This window comes from Megalops cyprinoides, chromosome 7 (assembly GCF_013368585.1).
Source record: "Megalops cyprinoides isolate fMegCyp1 chromosome 7, fMegCyp1.pri, whole genome shotgun sequence".
Classification (NCBI taxonomy): domain Eukaryota; kingdom Metazoa; phylum Chordata; class Actinopteri; order Elopiformes; family Megalopidae; genus Megalops; species Megalops cyprinoides.
Genome location: NC_050589.1, coordinates 27,543,480 through 27,564,474, shown reverse-complemented (window position 1 = coordinate 27,564,474; position 20,995 = coordinate 27,543,480). Strand labels below are relative to the sequence as shown.

Here is a 20,995-nt window from a genome sequence, read left to right as displayed (position 1 = left end):
GAGATAAAGCGCACAAGAAAACACTGAACAGATACCAAAAAATTCAATGTGTGGACCATGTTCAGGGATAGAAAGACATAAATCAGATTTCAGGGGTAACGCACGCACAATGAAAACAAGGCCGGGAGGAACTCGTACGCAACCGCGAGGAGTTACGTTGATAAACGAGAGGTCTCCCCCGGGACCGTCTGCAGAGATAAATGAAGGATACAAATGAACGCTAAACTGTAATGAGAAGGTTCCTAATGCAGCAACCAGGCAGGATGGAACACAGCTTTGGCCTGTTCTGAGTGAGAGAGAGAGATTAATCCCGAGGTGGACTGACTATGATACAAAACAGATACGGTTTGGGAAATCGCATGAAGGTCCTCCAGTATATATCATCCTCCCGGCCCATCCAGATGAGAGTGCCTCTCCTGACATGACCCTGCAGTTGACTGAAGAGCAGGGTTTAGTCATGGGATTTGACTGGATGCCCTCCGAATTTGACGGAAACCAGAGTTTTGTCCCTGAGTTCCAGAGGGAGAAATCTGTCCCTTGTCGACCAGAGATGTGGCCCTTAGAAGAGACGAGCAATCCGAAAAGCACAGAACTCCTTGGAACAGGTCCAAGGTCCAGACTAAAATCTTTGCCACCCCGCCACCCTCCCCCAACCCTGCACGTGGCCATTTGCACATTGCAGGCCAAAATCCAAAATCCAGATCAGGAGGACGGATTTACGAGCATGAGGACAAGTCAGGGGAAATAGGTGACTCTGCTGAAATACCTGCAAATGCACTAATCCCCATCGGATAAAAAGCTTCAGGGAGCCCCAATCTGGGCTCAGAAAATCGCTGCTACTGAGTTTGTGAGTTTCATTACTCTGTCCAAAATCACAAGGCAATCCCTGCAAATATGATGCCAAATTAAAAAGGGGAATTTCACACAATATATGTTTTGTAATGCTTTCAAACCATGTTTTTTAATGTGATGTCTTATAAACTGTATGATATTGCTATGTATTGAAAAAAGAGTTCCAGTAAATTTGCATCTCTGACTATAAATACAGGATTGAGGGTGGTTCTGGGTAAAGTAAGGTAGGTCTTCTGATTAGAGCTTAAAATATTGGAAGCAATTATAAAATCACCCAGGACACATTAAGATGGATTGTAACATAAGTAAAATGCCATTTTGCAATGGCATTAAATTAATGTTTTAAAATGTTTGTACCTTAAAAAATAGTAAACTAAATTTTATGGGTAGCCAATGAAATTCAGAGCATGCCCTGACAGGTTATGTTCTGTATTTGAAAGGAAGGAAATGGCGAGATATGGCAAAGAAAAGGGAAGATATTGCAAAGGAAAGGATAGATATGGCATAGTCTACAAAGCTCAGAAAAGGCACGTATGATCTCATCGTTACCAATGATCATGATCTGCCCAGGTAAAATGCACATGTGGACAGTATGACAGCGCTATTGCTTCCTGTACAGCTAGGAGAGATTGAGCAATGAAGAAATGGGTTTCAGAGACCATCAACCAGGACGCGTTCTGCCTCGGAGCTGTGCTGTTGTCCTCTGCTACTCGGAAGGCCTGCAGCAGGAAGTAGTCTAGCCTGCAGCTGGCCCCTGTGGGGTCAGACAGGGTTCTGTCGGTCAGGGGTTGAACAGACACCCGGGTGATTACACCGTACAGGGGGCAGCACTATGAGCGCAAAAACCCTCTGCTGTGAGGCTCACACGTGTCGTTCCCCCCACCCCCCCGAACTCCATCTCTCCCCCGATTTTCAGCTGAGCGGACTTATCTCCGGCTATCTCAGAGATTTATAGTAAGAGCACTGGGCCAAAACCAGATTAAAACAGCATCGCTGTCCTTAGTGCTCACTGGTTTATGTTTCCCCTGCTGTCCAGGAATGAATGAGTGTGTGTGAGCTCCCTGGGTGGGGAGGGGTGCAGGAACGAACACGGCTGCAGGGGGATGCCCTCAAGGTGACGTCTTATGAGCTCAAAAGGTGGTTCTGAGAGTTTACAAGGAGCAATGATGGCCACTGGGGGACATGCACTTAAACCAAGGTGTTTGTGAAACACTTCTGAAAATGCTGATGCATGTATGCAAACACAACATTGTATTATTTTGCCACCCTCCTTTTGCTTGAAGCTCCTATTTAGTGTGACAAACCCATTTAGACTCACCTTGTCTTGCCACCTCCTTTTTCTAGAGACGCATTTAATATTTAGATTGTCTGTCGACATAATCGCACTAATACGATGTTCCATAGTCACACATTGAGCTTATAACAGGCTTTACTTCAGCCCAGTGGAGAGAAGCTCAGCTTCCCAGCCTTGAGCTTCACCCAAACGGACCATAGGGGGACTTCCAGCTTGAAGGGAAAGAGGTTCAAATTTGGGGGGAGGGGGAAAAGCGCCACCCACTGGACTCACCTGCAGGCAGGTCATCACAGCACACCTCCATGGAGTCTGAGGAGCAGTCACTGAAGTCCTCCAGCGATGAGGATTCGTGGTCCTCTCGGATCTGCAGTCTGGGGGTGACAGATCCGCTCACTGTTTTCTGTGTCCCACCACATTCAAGGCTAACACATGGGGGGACTCAAAGATTTTGAGGATCCTGTCCCCCCCCTTACAAAATGAGTGGAATGGAAGCCCCACTCCAACACAAACATGAAATCTTTTTGTTTCAAAAACGCAATCACAAATGAAGTGAAAGCACCTTTGATTAACGTGACATTTTGAGAACCATTTTTCAGCAACCTGTCATTGTGGCCATTCCTCTAAGATTGTCTCCAGGGGGCCGATTCCCCAAAACCATACACAAGTTAGTGATAATATTGTCAGCCATGATGAATGTATTAGTAAAGAAAGTTATCATCCCGCTGACACTAAACATCAGCAAGATACTCAAAACGGCAGTGTTTCATAACTGGTGAGAGACAGAGTACTTCTTTATCTTTACAAAAGAGATTTTTCTTCTTCACCCCCCTCCCCCCCCATCCCCTGAAGCTGATTGGCCGCACTTCTTGGAGTCATCAGTGCAGATTATGCACAGCCAGAGTTGGCCGGGGAGCGGACGTCTGGCAGAAAGAGGGGCTTATTTATCCACGCCACTTTGAAGGTGCAGGGTGGGGGGGAGCGGTTCTTAAAATACCGTCCAACTGGGCCCTCGGGACAGTTTAAATGTTCGTGAGATGTAGCTCGAGTAAACAGGGCCAACAGGGAAAAAAAAATATCCACAAAGGGACTGGAAGCAGGGAGGCAGAGAAGCGAGAGAGGGAAAAAGGGAGCAGAAGGTGCGAGACAAAAAGGCGATATAAAACAGAATAATAAAATGCTGATGAGGAGCTATAAAGAGGACTATTGTGAGGCAGAGAGGTGACACTGGGAGCTAAGGAGAAATGAGAGAGGTGTGAAAGAGACGTAATTGAGGGACGTTCGGAAAACTGTGGTGGAGCTGCTGAAACTAAAAAAAAATGTGTGTGGTGAACTGAGAATGAAAATTCACAACAAACCCTCGACATTGGGCTGATACCAACTCCTTAATACTGTGATTACACAAAAGCAGGTTATTAATTCCTCAAAGAGTTCCGAAATTGTGAGCTGGGTACTGAGCATGACACATGCTGGGTAGTGCTGCTAGCACACTCACCTATACCGGAATGGTGCCACAGCGGCCATGTTCACGTGGGGCGGCTGAGTTCCTTTGGGCAGCTTCACGCTCTGGGTATCGGCGGGACCTGGCGTGGCTGAGAGCGTGGGGGGAGGGTTAGGAGCCGAGGGGGACAGGTCTTCAGGGGTCGCCATCTCCTCGTCCGAAAAGCTCCCGGACTGCCCACGGTCCAGGTGCCCCTTCTGTTTCGAGGTGGCACTCATCTTGGAGTTGGGCTGCATGGGCGGCAGGTTATCATTGCTGAGCCTGCGTGGGGGTAACCCCTCTCTAGCTTGGCCCGGGGAGACGGCCTTCTCCTCCTTGATGGTCCCCTTGGAGGCCTGCGAGTTGGTGTTGTCCAGCCTCCTGTGCAGGGCCGGCCTGGAGGGGCCCGGCAGGTAGTTCTTGTTGCCATTCCTCCTCAGGTCCCTCAGGGCCTCAAGCGAGAGGGGCGCCTTGCAGACATCCAGCGTGTCCTTGGAGCGGGGCTCCTCCCGCCGGGGGATCTGGGGGCTGCTGAAGGCCGAGCGGGTGCCGTTGCCCCGCTCAGCGGCACGGGAGGCCTTGCTGGCAGCCTGGGAGAGCGAGAGACCGCCCTTCTGTAGCAGCAGCTGGTTCCTCAGGGTGGCATCTCTCAGCAGGTCCCTGGAGGAAGCGGTGGCGTTGGGGGAGGCCGAGGTGGAGAAGGGACCTTTGGTGCCGAGCGGGATCTGGGTGGTGGTGGTGGGGCGCGGGAGGCCGCTGCCCTGGTGCTTGGGGTCGGGTTTCGGGGAAGGGATCATGCTCCGGGGGAGAGGGATGCCAGAGCCCGTTTGGGGACGAGGAGCCGACTTCACATTCACTCCTCCACTCATGGTCACCGGGCCTCACTCAGTCCGTTTCTGAAAAGAGGGACACCAGCGTTATTCCGCTATCACAGTTTGCCCCTCCCGCTGAAGCACTGGCTGTGTCTACAGTCCTCAAATGCCATCATACAATCAGACACTCGCCTTAGCAGGCACTGCACGGATCACTGATTTATGTTCGCTGCAGATAATAAAGAGAGCTTAGTAAACAGTGCCTTACAAATATCCAATAAGGACAGGGAAAAGGCATAGAATACCAGTAAGACCTACATTCAGTTTTGATCTGAATCAAATGTGTTATTGAGAAATCTGATATAGTTTTCAGGGCCATTTCAAGTTACTGTCTGTGAATTACCCTTTTCACCCCTGGTTAAAAGGGAGGGTCTGAGTACCGGAAAAAGGTTAAACAGCTTCTCCATCTGAAACAAACCTCTCTATTATTGCCAATCCATACTTAATCAGACAACTCAGGTAACACACATATACACACACACACCACTCACACACACACATATCACAGGATGGACTGTAATGGCTGTCATATTGTGCTTTCTGCCCTTCTTGCCGTGCTATAGGGAAGAGCTAACTGTACATATTTTCATGCAAGAGTAGATCAGCGAAATATAACCAGACTTCCAAATGAAGTCTTTACCCAAACCGGAAACTGATACACCAAAAAGATCACAAGAGCTAAAAATGGCGTAAAGATACAGCGTGTTCACCAGTTCCAAAAAACACAGGGCCACAGAGTAAGAACTGGTTCAGAGAAATTAAGAGATAAACAACATGACTGTACATCAATGCTAAAGCCATGCAATGTCAAAGCTAGCTGGGCACGAGGGGCTGCGTGCCACGTCAGTGTGGATCCATCCAGCATCACTGAAGGCTCCTGTGCCAGCAGATGGGAGAAATGCGTGTGGCCAAGCCGAGCATTACCCCGGCTTAAGGAAATACAGGCAAATCTCAAACCATCTTTAATAGAGGGGACATGAATTGGATTTCACACCTCCTGTTAGCGGGAGGTAATCTGCTGCCGTCATACGGGCCCTGTAACAATAGGAGCGCGTGCCCGCTCTTTGTGCTGCCACACACAGCGTGGGTTAAGATTAATTTGGGAATTGTCCTCTCTTGACAATAGCGGCACAGTTTGGGCAAGGCGGTGATGGGAGAGGGGGGCGGGAGCAGCGAAGAGGGGTAACCACGACACGGAGGGTGGGCAAGCGCAAGGGAGGGCGGGGCTAAACAACGGGGGCTGTGTTAATGGATGAGTCCTATTTAAGGTTAAGTGTATCTATTCTTCAATAGGAAAGAAAAAAAGGAAAATACAGTGCATAAATTACACAATTTTTTTCAGTAAAACAGTACCCTCAGTCACTGGCAATGACAGGAGATTCTTATTTTGCTTCACAGACTGTCACAATCACAGAAGCAATAATTCAATCTGCTACAAAATGCTTCACAGGGGTGACTCCAACAAAACGTCAATAACAAATTCAGGCCAGTGGTATACTTTTTCATTTCTTACTCAATATTTTCTGTTTCTCCTCTAAATTGAAATAGGAGAACATCGGAGTTCAGCGAATGCTGTGCACAAATTTTTTTTATATATTTATGAATAGCAATGACTTCAAGTAATGTGCAACATCAAATCAAGTTTTTTCCCTCTTTGTCATTGACTTCATCAAGTTTAAAATAATAGTTTCAGCTCAACCTCAGATAACCTTGAAATGAAACAACCTTCAAGAAATGTTTCCATCTGTTTGGAGACCAGTGTACATTAAATGATATTGAGAGCATAATCAACTCCAAGCCATCCTCAGAGAAGCCCTAGGGCCTTGGGGGCAGCTGAGCAGATTTAAAAACAAAAAAGTCAGCATTTCATTGGCTTATGTTTATGGGCTTCATGCAATGTTAAGTGGTTTAGTATCCCATGGAACAGTATTAAGGTATCTACTCTCCCTCTTTTAACTTTCTTAAGCTTAATGGTTTTTTGAGGCAGAAGATAAGGGATTCCCTGCACTGCCATGGTCGTGCAAGATTGAAGGTCGTGCTCGGTGGCTTTTGTTGTTCATTGAGTCATCCAAATAGGACGGCCCTTGAAATGTTAACATTCACTGGGCTCAATGCCTTGGTATCTATGACGAATATGTGATTTCTGTTTCACTGTTGATAAATCACCAGGATTCCATTCATGAAAAATGGTACAATTGCAGTGACGCTGGTATTGTATCCAAGTCAGACACATTCCATCACATCAACATATATCGTACATACAGTACTGCATATACTTTCTGCATTTGTGTGTGTGTGTGTGTGTGTGTGTGCATATATATTCAGTATGCATATAGTTGAACACACAGGCGGTTAAGACACAGTCAGGCAGTGATGTGCAAAGCACACACCTTTAAACCACTTCTGCCCTTTGATGAAATATATTTTGCCGTGACTCATCTTTTTTTTGCTGCAGTCTACCTCGGGTCACATTTCTTCCTCAGGTCATTGTGGCATTGATGGGTCCTGTGATGGATTGACACTGCATGGCACACACACACACACATACACACACAGACAGACACACACACGCACGCACACACACAGTGGGGTGGAGCAGGAGGCCTTTCAAGTGCTGCCAGCACTCTCTGTCAGGCCACTCTGTCCCCACGCCTGCCCTTTACTTCAAGGCTCTTCTGGTATTAGCCCTCCCCCACAACGCCACACCACACCACACCACATCCTGAGAGACCGGCCCGGGCGTTCTGTGTACAAGCGCTCCCAGGGAAACCGACGCCTTTTTCACAGAGACAATATACAGTCCGGGCAGAAAACAGGCCCCGTTTGTAAACGCGCGCGCTCTGCCAAGGGGGCGTCAAAAAGAGGTGACAGCGCACCCCGGCCAAGCGGACCAAAGCCCAGGGAGACCCGACGCGTAGCGTAGTGGGGGTCTGAAGGCTGCCTGGTGGTCCGGAACATCTGCCGCTTGGCGTCAGAACTTCTAAACAAGCCATAAGGAGAGGAAACAAAAAAATAACAAAATCAAAACAAAACGAAACAATGGCCCCGGTTTGGAGTAGTTTGTGTTCTGGAATGGCGAGCGGGGAAGGTTTGTAACAATGTTTACCAGGCCATGGCAACCGAGTCGCGCCAAACGCTTAAAAAAGGGTCCCTCACAAAGGCACAGTTCTCCATCCAGACACATTCATTCTGCAAGACCACAGTGATATAAAAAGTGATTATATGCAAGCTCAAACAGAAGTTGTCTATGCACGCTCACCATGGAAGTTGGCTGAAGGGATGGGGGGCTTGAACCGCGAATTTCTGAAGAGAGCCACTCTGTCACCTGAAATCAGAAGACATCAAATGAGTTCCAGACTACACAGCTGGCACGGACACCTGTTTGTACACAGTTTACCAGTTCTTCTTTAGAGCAGACAGTTGCGGTTCTTTGAGGAAGGCCTGTCCAAAAAAACAACCCGAACGTTAAGGAGGAAGAAAAAGCATGAGAATGTGTGACGCACAGAGACAGGATTAACTAAGGACTTGCTTATTTCGAGCAATTCAATTTCTGCGTAATGCAATTTCAGCTCTGTTTCAGATCGAAACATGGCAATGCTTTCCCACAAGCTGGATCGAAAATCAAAGTGGCGCATGTTGAGCAGTTCGGTCTCAGAGAATTGAAAGGATTCAAAGCAGAAGCTTAAAAAGAACAAAAATAAAACCCTTCCCTACACATTAATCTTCGACAGACCCTAAATACACACAATGAGAAGCTGTGAAGAGGCCGCTCTGAAGCAGACACTGCAGTTGCCGTAAATCAGCTATGGGTGTGTGCAGGGCCGCAGTGACAACAGTAAAGCAGGCCAAAGCGTCCGGGCCCGACCCGAGAAGCAGTCCATTAGCACCACTTTTTACAGTGAGCGGGAACAAAGTGGCCTCCGCCGCGATTGCTGTGATTGGCCATCTCTCTCCCGCGGTGCGCTGCCCCCCCGCTGCCGCTGAACCTCGGCGAAACGGAGCAAACAAGCCCCTAACCGGACAAAACAAGCCGAGGAACCAGACAACTGCCTCAGACCAATGGCAGACACTGTAAAAAGAGATAGAGAGAAAGAGGGAGAGAGAAAGATGGGGATAGAGGACAGTACAAGAGGACAGTACAGTACAGTAAGATCAGTAGCAGCAGGGAGAGACAGGCTGAGAGAGTTAGTGGAGAGAGAATAACAGAGGGAGAGAGAGAGATGAGACAGCGACAAAGAGAAAGAGGGGAGACAGAGATAAAGAGAAAAAAGCTAGATAGATGAAAAGGTAAAAAAGAGAGAGATCCTGGTGAAATCTTAGCCCGCTCTAAGTTACCTCCGAGAAAGGGTGGCCCGGGCCAGAGGGAGCTCTCTGGCTGCAGGAGCCTTTTTTCCCTCACATGGTCTGCGATGTAGATTTACAAGGATGAGCTGAAGGTGAAAAGATAAAATAGAAAGGTGGTTATTCTCACCCGATTGCTGCGTGTCCCTTTCACCCTCTCTCTCTCTCTCACAGCGGGAGCGGGGGTATCCTATCCCTGCAGCACACAGCGTGTGTCTGCGTGTGTCGCGCCAGCTGCTATCTATGGCAGGAGGATAAAACCTATAATGCAATTTAATACAATTTCTAAGAGCCTCGTGTTGCTTTCGAGAGAGAGAGAGAGAGAGAGAGAGAGAGAGAGCGAGGGAGGGAGAGAGAGAGGCAGTGAAGGGGGGGTGAGGGGAGGCACAAAAGACAGAGTCACCGAGGACGAGTCACCAGCCAGTGAGTCAGGCGCGTGAGGACTGCACAGATCACAAGGTCTAACAAAGAAAGAGCGTGAATGCAGAGCACGGCTCCCTTTTTTCCCGGTCTACTATGACATCAGCCGCCATCCTCTCCCGGGACTGTGTCCCACTCATAGCCCGGATCTCATTAAGAAACGTCCTTGAAGTGCAAGGGCGGCATCTCCGAAACAGCCAGTCTGACATCAGCATGAGCCCACAATGCTGTGTCTTTTGGTGATAGGCAGCGGAGGTCCCACAGTGCATTGGGACACTGGCTAATAGGTGCTCTTGCCTTACTGTAACAGCCCTCATTTACAGGTGGTCTCCTTGATGAATGCAAATGCTATGCCTACCCAGTCCTCCTCCTGTACCCGCTGCTCGGCCACGTTCAAACAGAGCGGGCATCTGGACCCTGCTGGACCCCTCCCACACACCTCCGCTTGCCGGTCCCACCAACGCACGGCCGAGCACCGCTGTGACAATGGACGAAGGTCATGCGCCGGCTGCAACTGAGAAGATAAGGGCTGCATTTCCAGCAATGGATCAAAGTGCCCCCGCACTGCAGCCAAGATGAGGTCGCCCAAGTGTCCAGTCTGTGGTGGCTTTCTTGCACCCACCCCTACGCACTCCTGCCGCTCCACCCAACAGTGGTGTGAGCGCACTGGGCTCCAGTCCTCCAGGCATGCCTGGAACTTGGGCCCAGTTGCTACGCAGGAGAGTTTCCAATACCACAACTGTCGTTGATTGCTTCCATTTTTGCCCCCCAGAGAGGAGGCATTGGCTGCAGCTATTACACAGTGCTTTAAAACGTATTTATACGACACTCACTTCTCTCACAAAGAAGGTCTGTGGCACACCTGGAGGTTTCTGCCGTAAAAGCCACAGCAAAATGTGGGAATATGAACTAGAAAAGTAAAAACGCTGCAAACATCTTTGTGGAGAAATGTGCTTGAAAGTGTCAGTTTTGTATGACACAACAAACACACAAAAACAAATTGACTTCAATAAAAAAACTGCTTTAACATGGTTATAGTGACAATTCACCAAAGTCACTAATTTCACTGAATCAACATGTGAACTGCGCCACATAGCACTGCTGAGAAACTTGGAACTATGACTTAAACAATTTCAAATACGAAAAAATCACTCAACATTAGTGAACAGCAACCTCTGTTTCAGCCATGGGTGTGTATTTTCCACAGTTAAGATTAAATCCAGCCCTAGGATCCATCCATTTAGGAAAGAAGGACATGCTGGCTTCGTACCATTGAAAATATAAAACACTCACTGGAAACACACTTAAAAACATTATTCATTCCGTGTGACAGGCAGGGAAGACCAATGCTGGAGCATGCAGGGATAGGGGAAAAAGTGCCCCCAACAGACACAGCAGACAGGCCAGAACCCACCCAAAGAGAGCCCAGTACCATTTTCAGCTGAGGGGAAATGGGAGCGTTTATCTCTGTGCCAGGTAGAATATGAATGAATCAGACTGATCCAAGACCCCATCCCACACACAGCCCTGGCAAGGGCCAGTGAGAGAACCGAGGAGCCGCCCTGTTCCCAGAACAGAATCTAATTCTCCCGGCGTTCATTAAGGCAAGTGGAGCTGCATCGTCGATCCGCCACACATTCTAACGCAATTAGAGTCCAGACGATCTCCAGCCGGAGCGACTGTGCTAGCCATTCCACAGCAGGGAAGACACGGACAGGGGGAGGGCGGCAGGAGAGGACCGGACTCTCTCTGGGAATTATCTGTGAAAATGCAAGGAGGCATGGGAACGGGTACCGGGCCGCAGACCCGGAGCAGACAAAACCCATTGTGCACATTCCATCTGTTCGATGGAACTTTGTTCTGCCCGTACAGATCGCAGAACCCATTATGGAAAATAAACCTCATGCCTTCTATGTTATGAGAAACACAGATGCAACTCAACAAGATTTTTCTTTTTTTTTTAAAGCTCAGGAAGTGTTTTCCTGCTCCTAAACAAACAAACAGGGGAACAAAAAAAACATCTCTGAGATCCACCCTCATTTGTAAAAGTGATTGGACAGGGCGTAATCCTGTCTGGTGAGGCATTCGCTGCATAGTCAGCTTATCCTGGTCATATTGGAAAAGCAGGCCTTTATCTCTATTAATCTCCGTGCTGATCAGTTGTTGCTTAATCGGAGCGCACGGCCATTACGGTGAATGGGGCACAAGCCCCCCATCAACAGATGTTAGGATTATGGCCTTGGCCGTTTGGACCGGCCGAGCCTTCAGAGCGTGGTTCCAGAAGGTGAGATAAGCCGTTTTATCACGAGGGGGCCTTCTGTGTCCTATTAGTCACTTCGGGCACTAATCCGTCCAGCCCCACCGCAACTCTGATGACATCCACCATCAGCACATTGGTCTGCCTTGTTTGGACTCGTTTGGGTGGCTGCCACCTCTGCACATTGTCCCAAAACTGACCACAGCAGCCCAGGTCAAGGTCTGTGCTGTCCTGAAGAGCAAGGCTCACAGTACTTAAAAGCTTTATTTACTTTTTGTCCTTTTGAAAAAAAAAGTAATCATAGGAACACTACCTTACAATCTTTACATTGCTGATGCTTGTAAACCACGAGAAATGTTTAACTCCTCCTGCCAACCAGACTTGTCAGCTACAAAATTATTATGAATAAATGAATAAATTATTATGAATTATGAATAGATACATTTAATAGGTTGCATGAATCAAAGTTATTACAGTTCCAATTAGCATAAAAGAAGCAGGCTATGAACTGCAGCAGTGCTCATTTACTCAGATCTTCTCCTGGAACCAAAAAGGCAAGGAAAATTCACGATGTGCATTAATTTTTCCCCCAATGAAAATAACTATCGATTAATGGGTGCTATAAGTGGCTCAAAGCAGAGAGGATTCAGCCATTTAAAAGTGCAAAGCTTTGACATTAATGATATTAAAGGGGGGATTTGGCATTAGTTCACCACAACAGAAGGATACAGGGCCTATCCTATAAAGCCCACAGCAATATGTTAATACCCCTAAGCCAAAGCGGTGTGGCCAGGTTTCCATGGCGACGGCAGCCCAGGCTTGAGGCCTGCACCGAGGGTAAAGGGCTTCTTTGTTATGCTAATCCACTGTTTATATTCACTTAACAAGGAGGGCGATCGGCAAGGGTTGTAGGAACTGACTCCAAAAACCCGAGTTACTCCAGACCGGTCAGATCAGCTTCGACAATACGCCACACTCGCTTCAGAAACTTTCTTTCTGTCAGCTCATTGTGTTTAAAGAAAAGAGCCTGAGCCGCAACAGTTTTCATGAAGACACGCGTTGATGTAGGCTGTTGATCTGCAGTGAATAGAGCTTTCATTGCCCGCTTTTATTTCTCTGACTGAAGCTACATCCCATTGCGACTGGCTGCATGCATGACAATATGCGATTTCAGACTTCAGAGGCCTTTTCCTGCGACAGGCTTGCACCGCACAGTGATCATGCCAGGCAGCTGCTTCTGGCCAAAGGGCTGACGCATTCTGTGGTCACCTGTTCTGTGTCAATGGCAGCAGCTGCATTTGTGCACGGGGACAGGGTTCACACTGACTGAATGGCTATTAGGGGCAAGATTCTCTCTTACAGTTCAACCTACAACCCTCTCTGAACAGGTAACTAAAATTTACACAGGTTTCTGTGCAGTCCAGTTCCCTCACTGGACAGATTACCAAATTTTCAGAGCACGGTTTCATAATGACCTTTAATGACCTACAAGAGGGAGGAAGCACAATCCCAGCTTCAGAGGAATTGGCGTTTAAGTCTCCAAAATGCAACAAAAATTGTCATTTATACAGTTTATCACTCTGAGAACATTTCTCAGACACCTTTCCCCAGTTTCGCACAGGCGTTATCGTAAGTTTGTGTCTCTTGCTGAAGCAGCTGAACCCTTGAGGAAAGCACAGTCACAGCAGAGTGAAGCCCTGCCAGCGAGTGAAATCATCGAAACGTGCGGGGCGCTTCCTGTTGATCCGCCATCTATCCAACACAGTTTCCCAGCTGACAGCTGGAGGAGCGGAACGGCGCAGATTTCCAGCGTGTGAAATTACCAGAAAATACTCCGAAAATACATGTGCGACGCATGCCGCGGTCTGAGAGCTCTCACTGTGTGGGCGTGGATGTAGGTCAGTGGAGCGAGGCCATTACTGCGGAACTGTTGAAGGTGTGAGCACAGACACACAGCAACGCTAATGCCGCTAATGCCACTAATTGCGGCACATCATACCTGAACACGTACGTCTCTTTGTTTTATTTTACGCGGCGGATACGTTTCCAGGAAACGTATCCGCCGCATCCCTTCTGCCCTCTCAGAGTCGCGCGTTGCTCAAACAGGGGTTGGACAACACACGGCCGGCTCTACCGCTCGGCGAGAGACGATTATCAATCCGTCTCTTAGCAACCAGACTCAGTCTTTTTCTTGCGGATAGAGCAATTGATTGAGTTTGATTGACATTTACCAATCGAAGCTCGGACGGAATATGACCAAGGGCCAAACAAACACATCTGCCCACTGCGTTAACTGATCTGTGCAAGTGCCCCAGGAAACAGCAAAACAGGCCTCTCTCCTGGTGAGCTCTTCCATTGTCTGTGTTAAGCTGAGCACATATGGAGATGCCACGCCACTGCAAATGGACTCCACCTTAATTGAAAATATTAATGAGACCCAAGCGAGCTTGCTCGGTGACACAAACATCCATATTTCATGCTGGGGGAGACGTGCGCCAGCGTTCCTGGAACCGCGCGGCAGGTTAGCTCCCCGCGAGAGCAGATGCTTGCAGGAAATAATGATATGGTGCACGGGTGTCTTCATCAAGCTGAAGAATGGCGACAGCCCCTATTAATAGACCGAGATGGCGTCATGACGGAGAAGAATGTGGGAGCCATCCTGATTTGCGGCCCGACACATAGACTGCATTAGCTGCAGGAGCCACGCTGTTTAATTAGCTGTAGGGTGACAAAAAGATTATCGGTTTTCAGCTCTGATGCTTGTACCAAACACTGTAACACTCTATTAGAACAGGCTGGATTCACTGTCTGCAGCGTAGATAGGTTCCTTGCCAGGAGGTTAACTTAACGTAATGGAGTAATGGTTTAACAGTATCCTGGGATCTCGTTTAGTTCTGTGTCAATCAGAGCGCAAAGGCGCAAGGTGCAATGAGCGAGATATGCACAAAGACACAGCTCAGTCTTGTTCTCTTCTGTTTTTCATACTTTCAGGAAAGCCCCCTCCCCCCCTGCCCCATCTTACTTTCTTGTTTCCCCAGTGTCCTTTCAGGATATCAAGAATTGCATCAATTTAATCCATGAGGCTGCAGGCCCCTAAACGTAGCCTTAGCAATTGATGCATACAGCATTGCCCTGAGCCAGCCCTGTGATGCTAAAGTGCTGCCAGATCAGTTTTGTCCTGCCCTTTCAGGGTGTGACCACTCAGCCTACTGTGCAACTCAACGCTGCGAATGGAAGCTGCTGAACTGCTGTGTCTCCGCTGGGTCACTGTTTGGCACTAGACAGGGTGATGAATTGAGGCCCATCTCTCTTCTGAAACCTATGCCTTCCTCCTTGTGCTCTGCGTCTGTTTCTTTTCTGTGTCTCTCTGATTCAGATTTTTATCTCTATCTCCCTGCATCTCTCTATTGTACGTGTATTCTGTATGTGTGTATGCGTATGCGTATGCATATGTGTGTGTGTCTTTGTGTGTATGTGTATGTGTCTATGTGCATGTGTATATGTGCATGTGTGCATGGCTCTCGGTTATTTTTTTTCATTAGGACGTCTGAGGAGGATGGGTGGAAAGGCCCAATTAACCAGCCTTGGAATTCACTTTCCAAGGCAAACAGATGTGGCCAGAGCCTGGTGTGCGTCTGCATGGAAATTTCCACCCCAGGGGAGGAGGTGCACCGCTCGCGCCGAACAGTGTCCCGCACCAGTGGCCTCCTCTGGGACCAGGAAACACGTGCTCCGGGACAGCCGCGTAACGACTTTGTCATCGGGAGCAGACAGGAAGGGGAGAAACTGCTCTGAGAGTTTCCCCTGGCTGGGACGTGCTCCCATTTGTGCAGTACGGAGTGACTTTATTGAGGGAGAGAGAGTCAGGGCGGTGACTCATAAGAACCACATAATGAGATATAGCTGAGGCATATCCATGACACAGAGGGTCTGATGATGGTTATCTCAAATATTTCATTAAAGGCAAATGGAATAAACTATACCTGAAAACTGACCTACGGCTTAGGTAATGTGTATGAGAGAGTAAAACAAGCGTAATGGTAACATTTAAACCTTTGGCAATGGTTTGAGCCTTTTTTTCCAAACAAACTAGAAATGTGAGCCATTGCTTTTCGAGCAGTCTGCCCCGGCTCCCCAAAACACATAGTCAGGGCTAATCCTGTACTTAAAAAGTCGACGCATCAGTGCTCGCAGCCGCGACGCTGACTCCGTGCCACCGCTGGCTATTTTCGAGCTAACCTGTAATCAGACATGTCATCGGGATGTCTTTACACACTGACGCGGCGGCCGAACAGAGGGCCAAAAGCTGTGACATCACTCCACTCCGGCCAAGCCTGGTCACGTGACCAACTTTTACAGTGATAAATCTCCAGAGAAGAGTCCCACTCAACTGCAGGGACGTGTTGCATATTTACTTCAACAAACCGAGCCAAAAAGCTATCCATCCTTTCGCCCCAACAATCAGTTTAGTGCTATTACATCTGCATCAGGCCCTACAGATCATACATTGCATTACATTCGTTTAGCAGACACTCTTATCCAGAGCAACTTCCAGCACAATAACACGTACATGTTTCCATTCAACTTGAATGAGCAACAGTGTCAGACCACGCTAACAACAGTCCCCAACCAGTGAGTGTGAGCATAACACTATTCAAGCCCTACCCTAAGTTAACTTGTGCTAACCTGACTAGACAAGGGAAGCTAAATATACTATCAGCGGTGAAGCCCTGGCACCCACCTGCTGCATAAATCAGCATTACTTTGCCCCGCTGCTATTGTGCATCTCCAAATCATGAAGCAAATGTGCGTTTAGCATTTGGGCTTGGGGCAGAGCTGCTCAGCTGACGAGCGAGAATGCAGCGCTTCAGAGAGGCGGGCAGAGCCTGTGCATATGTCACAAGTCCTGCAGCGCTCGCATCCTCTGCGTTTGATGCCGCGTGAGCTCCCCACTCTGCAGCATACTGCCACCTACTGATGGAAGGGTGAAACGCACCACGCACCGTGGCTGATACTTAAACAGAGCATCTGCGATAGAAAAGCCACGTTTACCAAAGTCGCTTGAAATCTTTTGCCCGCTGGATGTGCAGGGACATGCTTGGCATTTTTTTACTGTGTGTGGTGCCTCTCTATTGAAATAGAGACTCAATTCCCCAGCAGCTCCCTAAAGGAGTAAACCACACAGAGAAGACAAGAAGTCATTTTACAACAGAACAGCTATAAATACATTCGTAACTTGTCAAAACCACATGACTCTGTTTAAGAGAAACGTTCTGCTTAGTCTAATTCTATAGTAAATTAGCTTGACCTGTACAACACATTTGTGAGGGAATTACTTTAAACACCACACGATGGACGGGCTGACGGTCACAGCTGGTCCTTTAGTCCAATGTCCCCGTTGCACTTGGCTCCTGCCGCGCCTCCCAGAACATCCCAATTAAACTGGGCAGTGAAGCTGCGGCCCGGGTTCTGTCCCATGCTGTTTGGCCTTCCCGCCACACAATGTCCCTCGCATTCGGGGCTCAGCGGGGCACCGGGCAGGCAGTGTCAGCATTAGTTCTACATGGCCATGTCCGAGGGCTTCCCGTTGTTGGCCAATCACATGTTGACCGCATGACCGTATGACACCCGCTTAGCACAGGCATGACCTTGATTAGCGTCTAAGCCGTTCCTCTCTGTTGGGTTCATTTGTGAGAAAACATCACTCTCAGATACACAGTGATCTCCTCAACTTCCTGAGAGATATGCTTTCTAATTACTCCAGATTTCTCCCCCTGCCTGTTCTCCCCCTGTCTTGGCCCTCGGACTTGTCCTCAAGCAAAATCGAGACTGTTTAATGGCCCCCTTTTCTGTGGTATGTCAGAGTTTCTCGCCATTTGCATTTTCATCATAAAATTACAGAGAAACTTTCACAGGCTGTTCCTCTGCATTGGCAAAGCTTTGCTCTTAAGACGATGGCAGCTGGCAAAAAGAGGCACTCATGAAAGAAAGAGGCAAAATCATTTCTGAGTCAAAGAGGACAGAGCAGCAAATTAAACAGCATGCAGTCAGTCTGAAGTGATAGTGTACAATCCTGACGCATCGTAATCTCAAAAGACCAATTCACCCATGTCATGTGCATGTTGGTTTTTTTAAAGTTGTCCCTTGACCAACAGAAAGTAACAGTGAAAAAGCTATATAAGATACAACTGCAGCATTATCTTAAACAATGAGCTCAGTGAGCTCCCTCATTTTATAAGAATGATGGCTTTTCAAACTCAGGAACAACAATAGGAAAAGCAGATTATTTTGAAGAGCTCCATTGAATTTCTTCAATGACAGATAGTCCTTAAAATGCCAAGTTCCCTGCTTACCTGTTGTCACTGGTATTCCCCGAAAGCCCGCGGAAACTGACTTCAGTGACTGAGGTATTCAGAGCTTTAGTTTGAAACAATAGCGTGTTTTTTCCTGAATTATAGCTGCATCCGTATCCCAGCTGTTTCATTGGCAAATGCAGAGAAACAGGAGGAAACAGGAAGCTGTCATAACCGCCAACAATGGATTTAGCCAATCAACAAGCTAAGCTTTTTCTTTTTTTTTTCCTATTTTGCTACTTTAAAATACGTCAATGTGGTTTTCCATCGTGGAAAGTTCATTCATGGATTTGACCACCATTTTGTGTAGAGTAAATGGGTAAGAACAGTAAAAATAAATAAAGAATATAAATATATTGTTTTGAAGAAGAACAAGAATAATTTTTCAATTTTTGTGAGAAAAAAGAGAACAAATACCACACACCATAAATGAACACAACAAACTTCTTTCATATTGGCCGCAAGTGTGATCTGAATTCTGCGCTCATTGCTTCTTCATTAATTAAATTAATCCAATGTAAATAACTGCACACTGTATGCACAGAACAATCAATACGACTTAAAATCTGTACAGCGGGCAACAGCGCCTGCTACTATACCTCACATAATTAGAGTAAATGAAACATGGTACTCACTTAAGGCAGCGGTGGCAGCAAGGAAACCTTCTGGCTTTTTTAAACAAGGAGACTCACTGAACAAGAGGATAAGGTCCTTCACAAGCCCTGCAATGAGTCATCCATCTCTGATAGTGCTGAGTCGGGCAGATGCGATCTCTGGCTCTCTGGGATATTAAAAGCATGCGCGATTCAGTGCTGCGCGCCCCCCCCTACCCCTTCCCCCGCCTCCTGACACCACACCTCCTCTCAGACGATTACCCCGCCGGGCTCTGGGTGATAGCACGCGCCACACCGAAAACTGCAGCCACCCCTCGCTCTCCTTCTGGAGTGTGCCCACTGTGTCTGCCTCGCGCCCGTCTGGATGCATGGGGTCCGCCCAGCCTCCATGTCGTCCCACTTAGCGAGCACGTCAGTCTCGCTGCCGCAGTACGCCCGCAACAACCGACGCCCCCCCCCACCCACCAGCCCCACCTCCGTCGGCAAATGGACCTGTTGGCTCCATTCCTACAAGACCCGGAGCGTGCGGCGCCACCCGCACACGGGACTACCTGGGCAGGTCTGCATCTGCTCGAGAGGCGCATTAGCGCGCTCGGACGAGAGCGCAGCCGGAGAGGAGCCGGCAGGATCGAAGCTGCTCTGGCATCCTTGCACTCCGGCTGACTCCATGTCTGGGTGTTAGCTTCATGTCAGCGCCACACCCACCCAGGCCTCCGATTTCAACGTTTGCTTTGGCCCCGCGTCTGTCTGGGCCAGGGAGTGTTGATCGTCACAGAGGCGGGCTAATTACTGACCTTTTGCACCGAGCTGAGGAAGACCTGCGCATTACAAATGCCTCCTGCTTGAATAAACCTTTGTGTACAGTATGTCTGCTTTTATTTCGGTAAAAAGTTTAACTGTGAACTTTTGTGCCCAGCGCCGTAGGAAAACATGAATGTATGTGTGTGGGTGTGTGTGTTCTCCTTTGCTTTGACTTGGACCTGAAAATCAAAACAAATGAATCCCTGAGGTAAGCAAGAGAATCTGTCTGCCACCTTCCTACGTACAAATTGTTAAATATATAAGGCCCGCACCATTTTCCAAAAACTTCCCCATGGCACCACAGGAGCTGGCGATTCACAGAGAGAGCACTCTCGAAACGGGCCTGGTCCGTGGCGCATTTTCAGAGCAAAATTCGGTGCACAGTCCAGCGCTTAAGTGCAGGGTGTTAATCGAGAGAAAACAGGAAAGGGAGAGCAAACTACAAATAAAGGCTTCATTAAGTAGATGTCATCGTGCGTCAAGCATCGGAAGAGCAGGCTTTAAAAAGCGATAGGGGAGTTAATTACAGGCACACAGCTGCACTTTGGAGCGGGTCCTCTCTCATTTATTTACGACGCACTCCTCGCTGGGAGGGAGAGAGAAGGGAAGTGGGAGAGGGGAGCACAGTAATTAAAGTGACTGTAATGACTGGGAAGAGGGTGTGAGGGGGTCAGGACTCGGGTATTTTTAGTCCCCCCCCCCAACCCTGTATCAAAGCCAAGCTGCGTTAACAAACTGCACTGAGGTGAAGGGGACTTATCGGAAGATTTGTCAGGGATGCAGTCGACATGCAAAAAGTCGTTGTCACCCTCACTTTCACAGGATGCTTGAGGAGGTGTCGCGGTCTGACAGGGACACATCAGAGGTCAGCGATAAAGCCGAAAGCCCAGCGATCTTCCACAGAATGGTTTGGAGAGGGCATGCAGAGTTCTGTCCGATTTGCTGTCTTGGAATATTACCACTGGCACGTGGTTTCATCGTGGGCATCAAGAAATGTAAAGGGGGCTTAATCGCTGTAGCTCGGCTTTTCAACACAATCCAGGTAAAGTACAATCTGATAAGTGTCCCACCAAGGATTTGCGCTTGCAGCCATCTGGCTCCAGGATGAGTTCCTTCACATCTGTGCCACGTCCATGAGAAGGTGTGGCAAGGTACATTTTCCAGTCACTGTTGCAGTAATGTTTTTCAGTCACTTTTGGGATTGATGTAAATACAACCAAAAGGAGATTTCCCATTGTTTATTTGAAAGGATAGATGTGAAGTCAGGTGAATTACTTGGGTATGTGAAACTTCACTCAAATATCTACAGTGTGGTAGTATGTGAAATACAACAGTGCACTTGCACCATCCACATAGACAACACTGAAGTACTGCATTACTGCAAGCAAAAAAAAAAATCTGCTTCCAGTCTGTCTCTGAGATAAAATGAAATATGGACATATGGCTGGCTGTTGCATCGGGATTTTTTATATTGCCACAACACTGCACCGTAGTACTGCTCATAATTAAAAACAGAACGGGTCTGAGTGTTCCAAACGCTCACAGATGAAGTCGCAGAATTAGTTTCCTGTGTTTGATCTGCCTCAGACGAAGCAGAGTTAACCTGGCCCGACATCAAACGGCTACAATGGCAGAAACTCCATACATGTCCAGTTGAATGAACAGCATCCCCTGTTCACACACACACACACACACACACACACACACACACGCA

At 48.0% G+C, this 20,995-nt stretch overlaps 1 protein-coding gene across 1 annotated transcript in view; it reads right to left on the bottom strand.

The window, feature by feature from the left end:
• LOC118780533 (neuron navigator 1-like) overlaps positions 1 to 3,991 on the bottom strand; it is a 125,770-nt gene extending 121,779 nt beyond the window's left edge. Inside the window, exons 1-2 of the mRNA XM_036533078.1 lie at positions 3,639 to 3,991; positions 2,420 to 2,517 (exon numbers count right to left, since the gene is read on the bottom strand). Coding sequence (XP_036388971.1) covers positions 2,420 to 2,517; positions 3,639 to 3,880 — 340 coding nt within the window. The 5' untranslated portion in view covers positions 3,881 to 3,991. The remainder of the gene's footprint in view (positions 1 to 2,419; positions 2,518 to 3,638) is intronic.
• Positions 3,992 to 20,995: the final 17,004 nt, after the last annotated feature.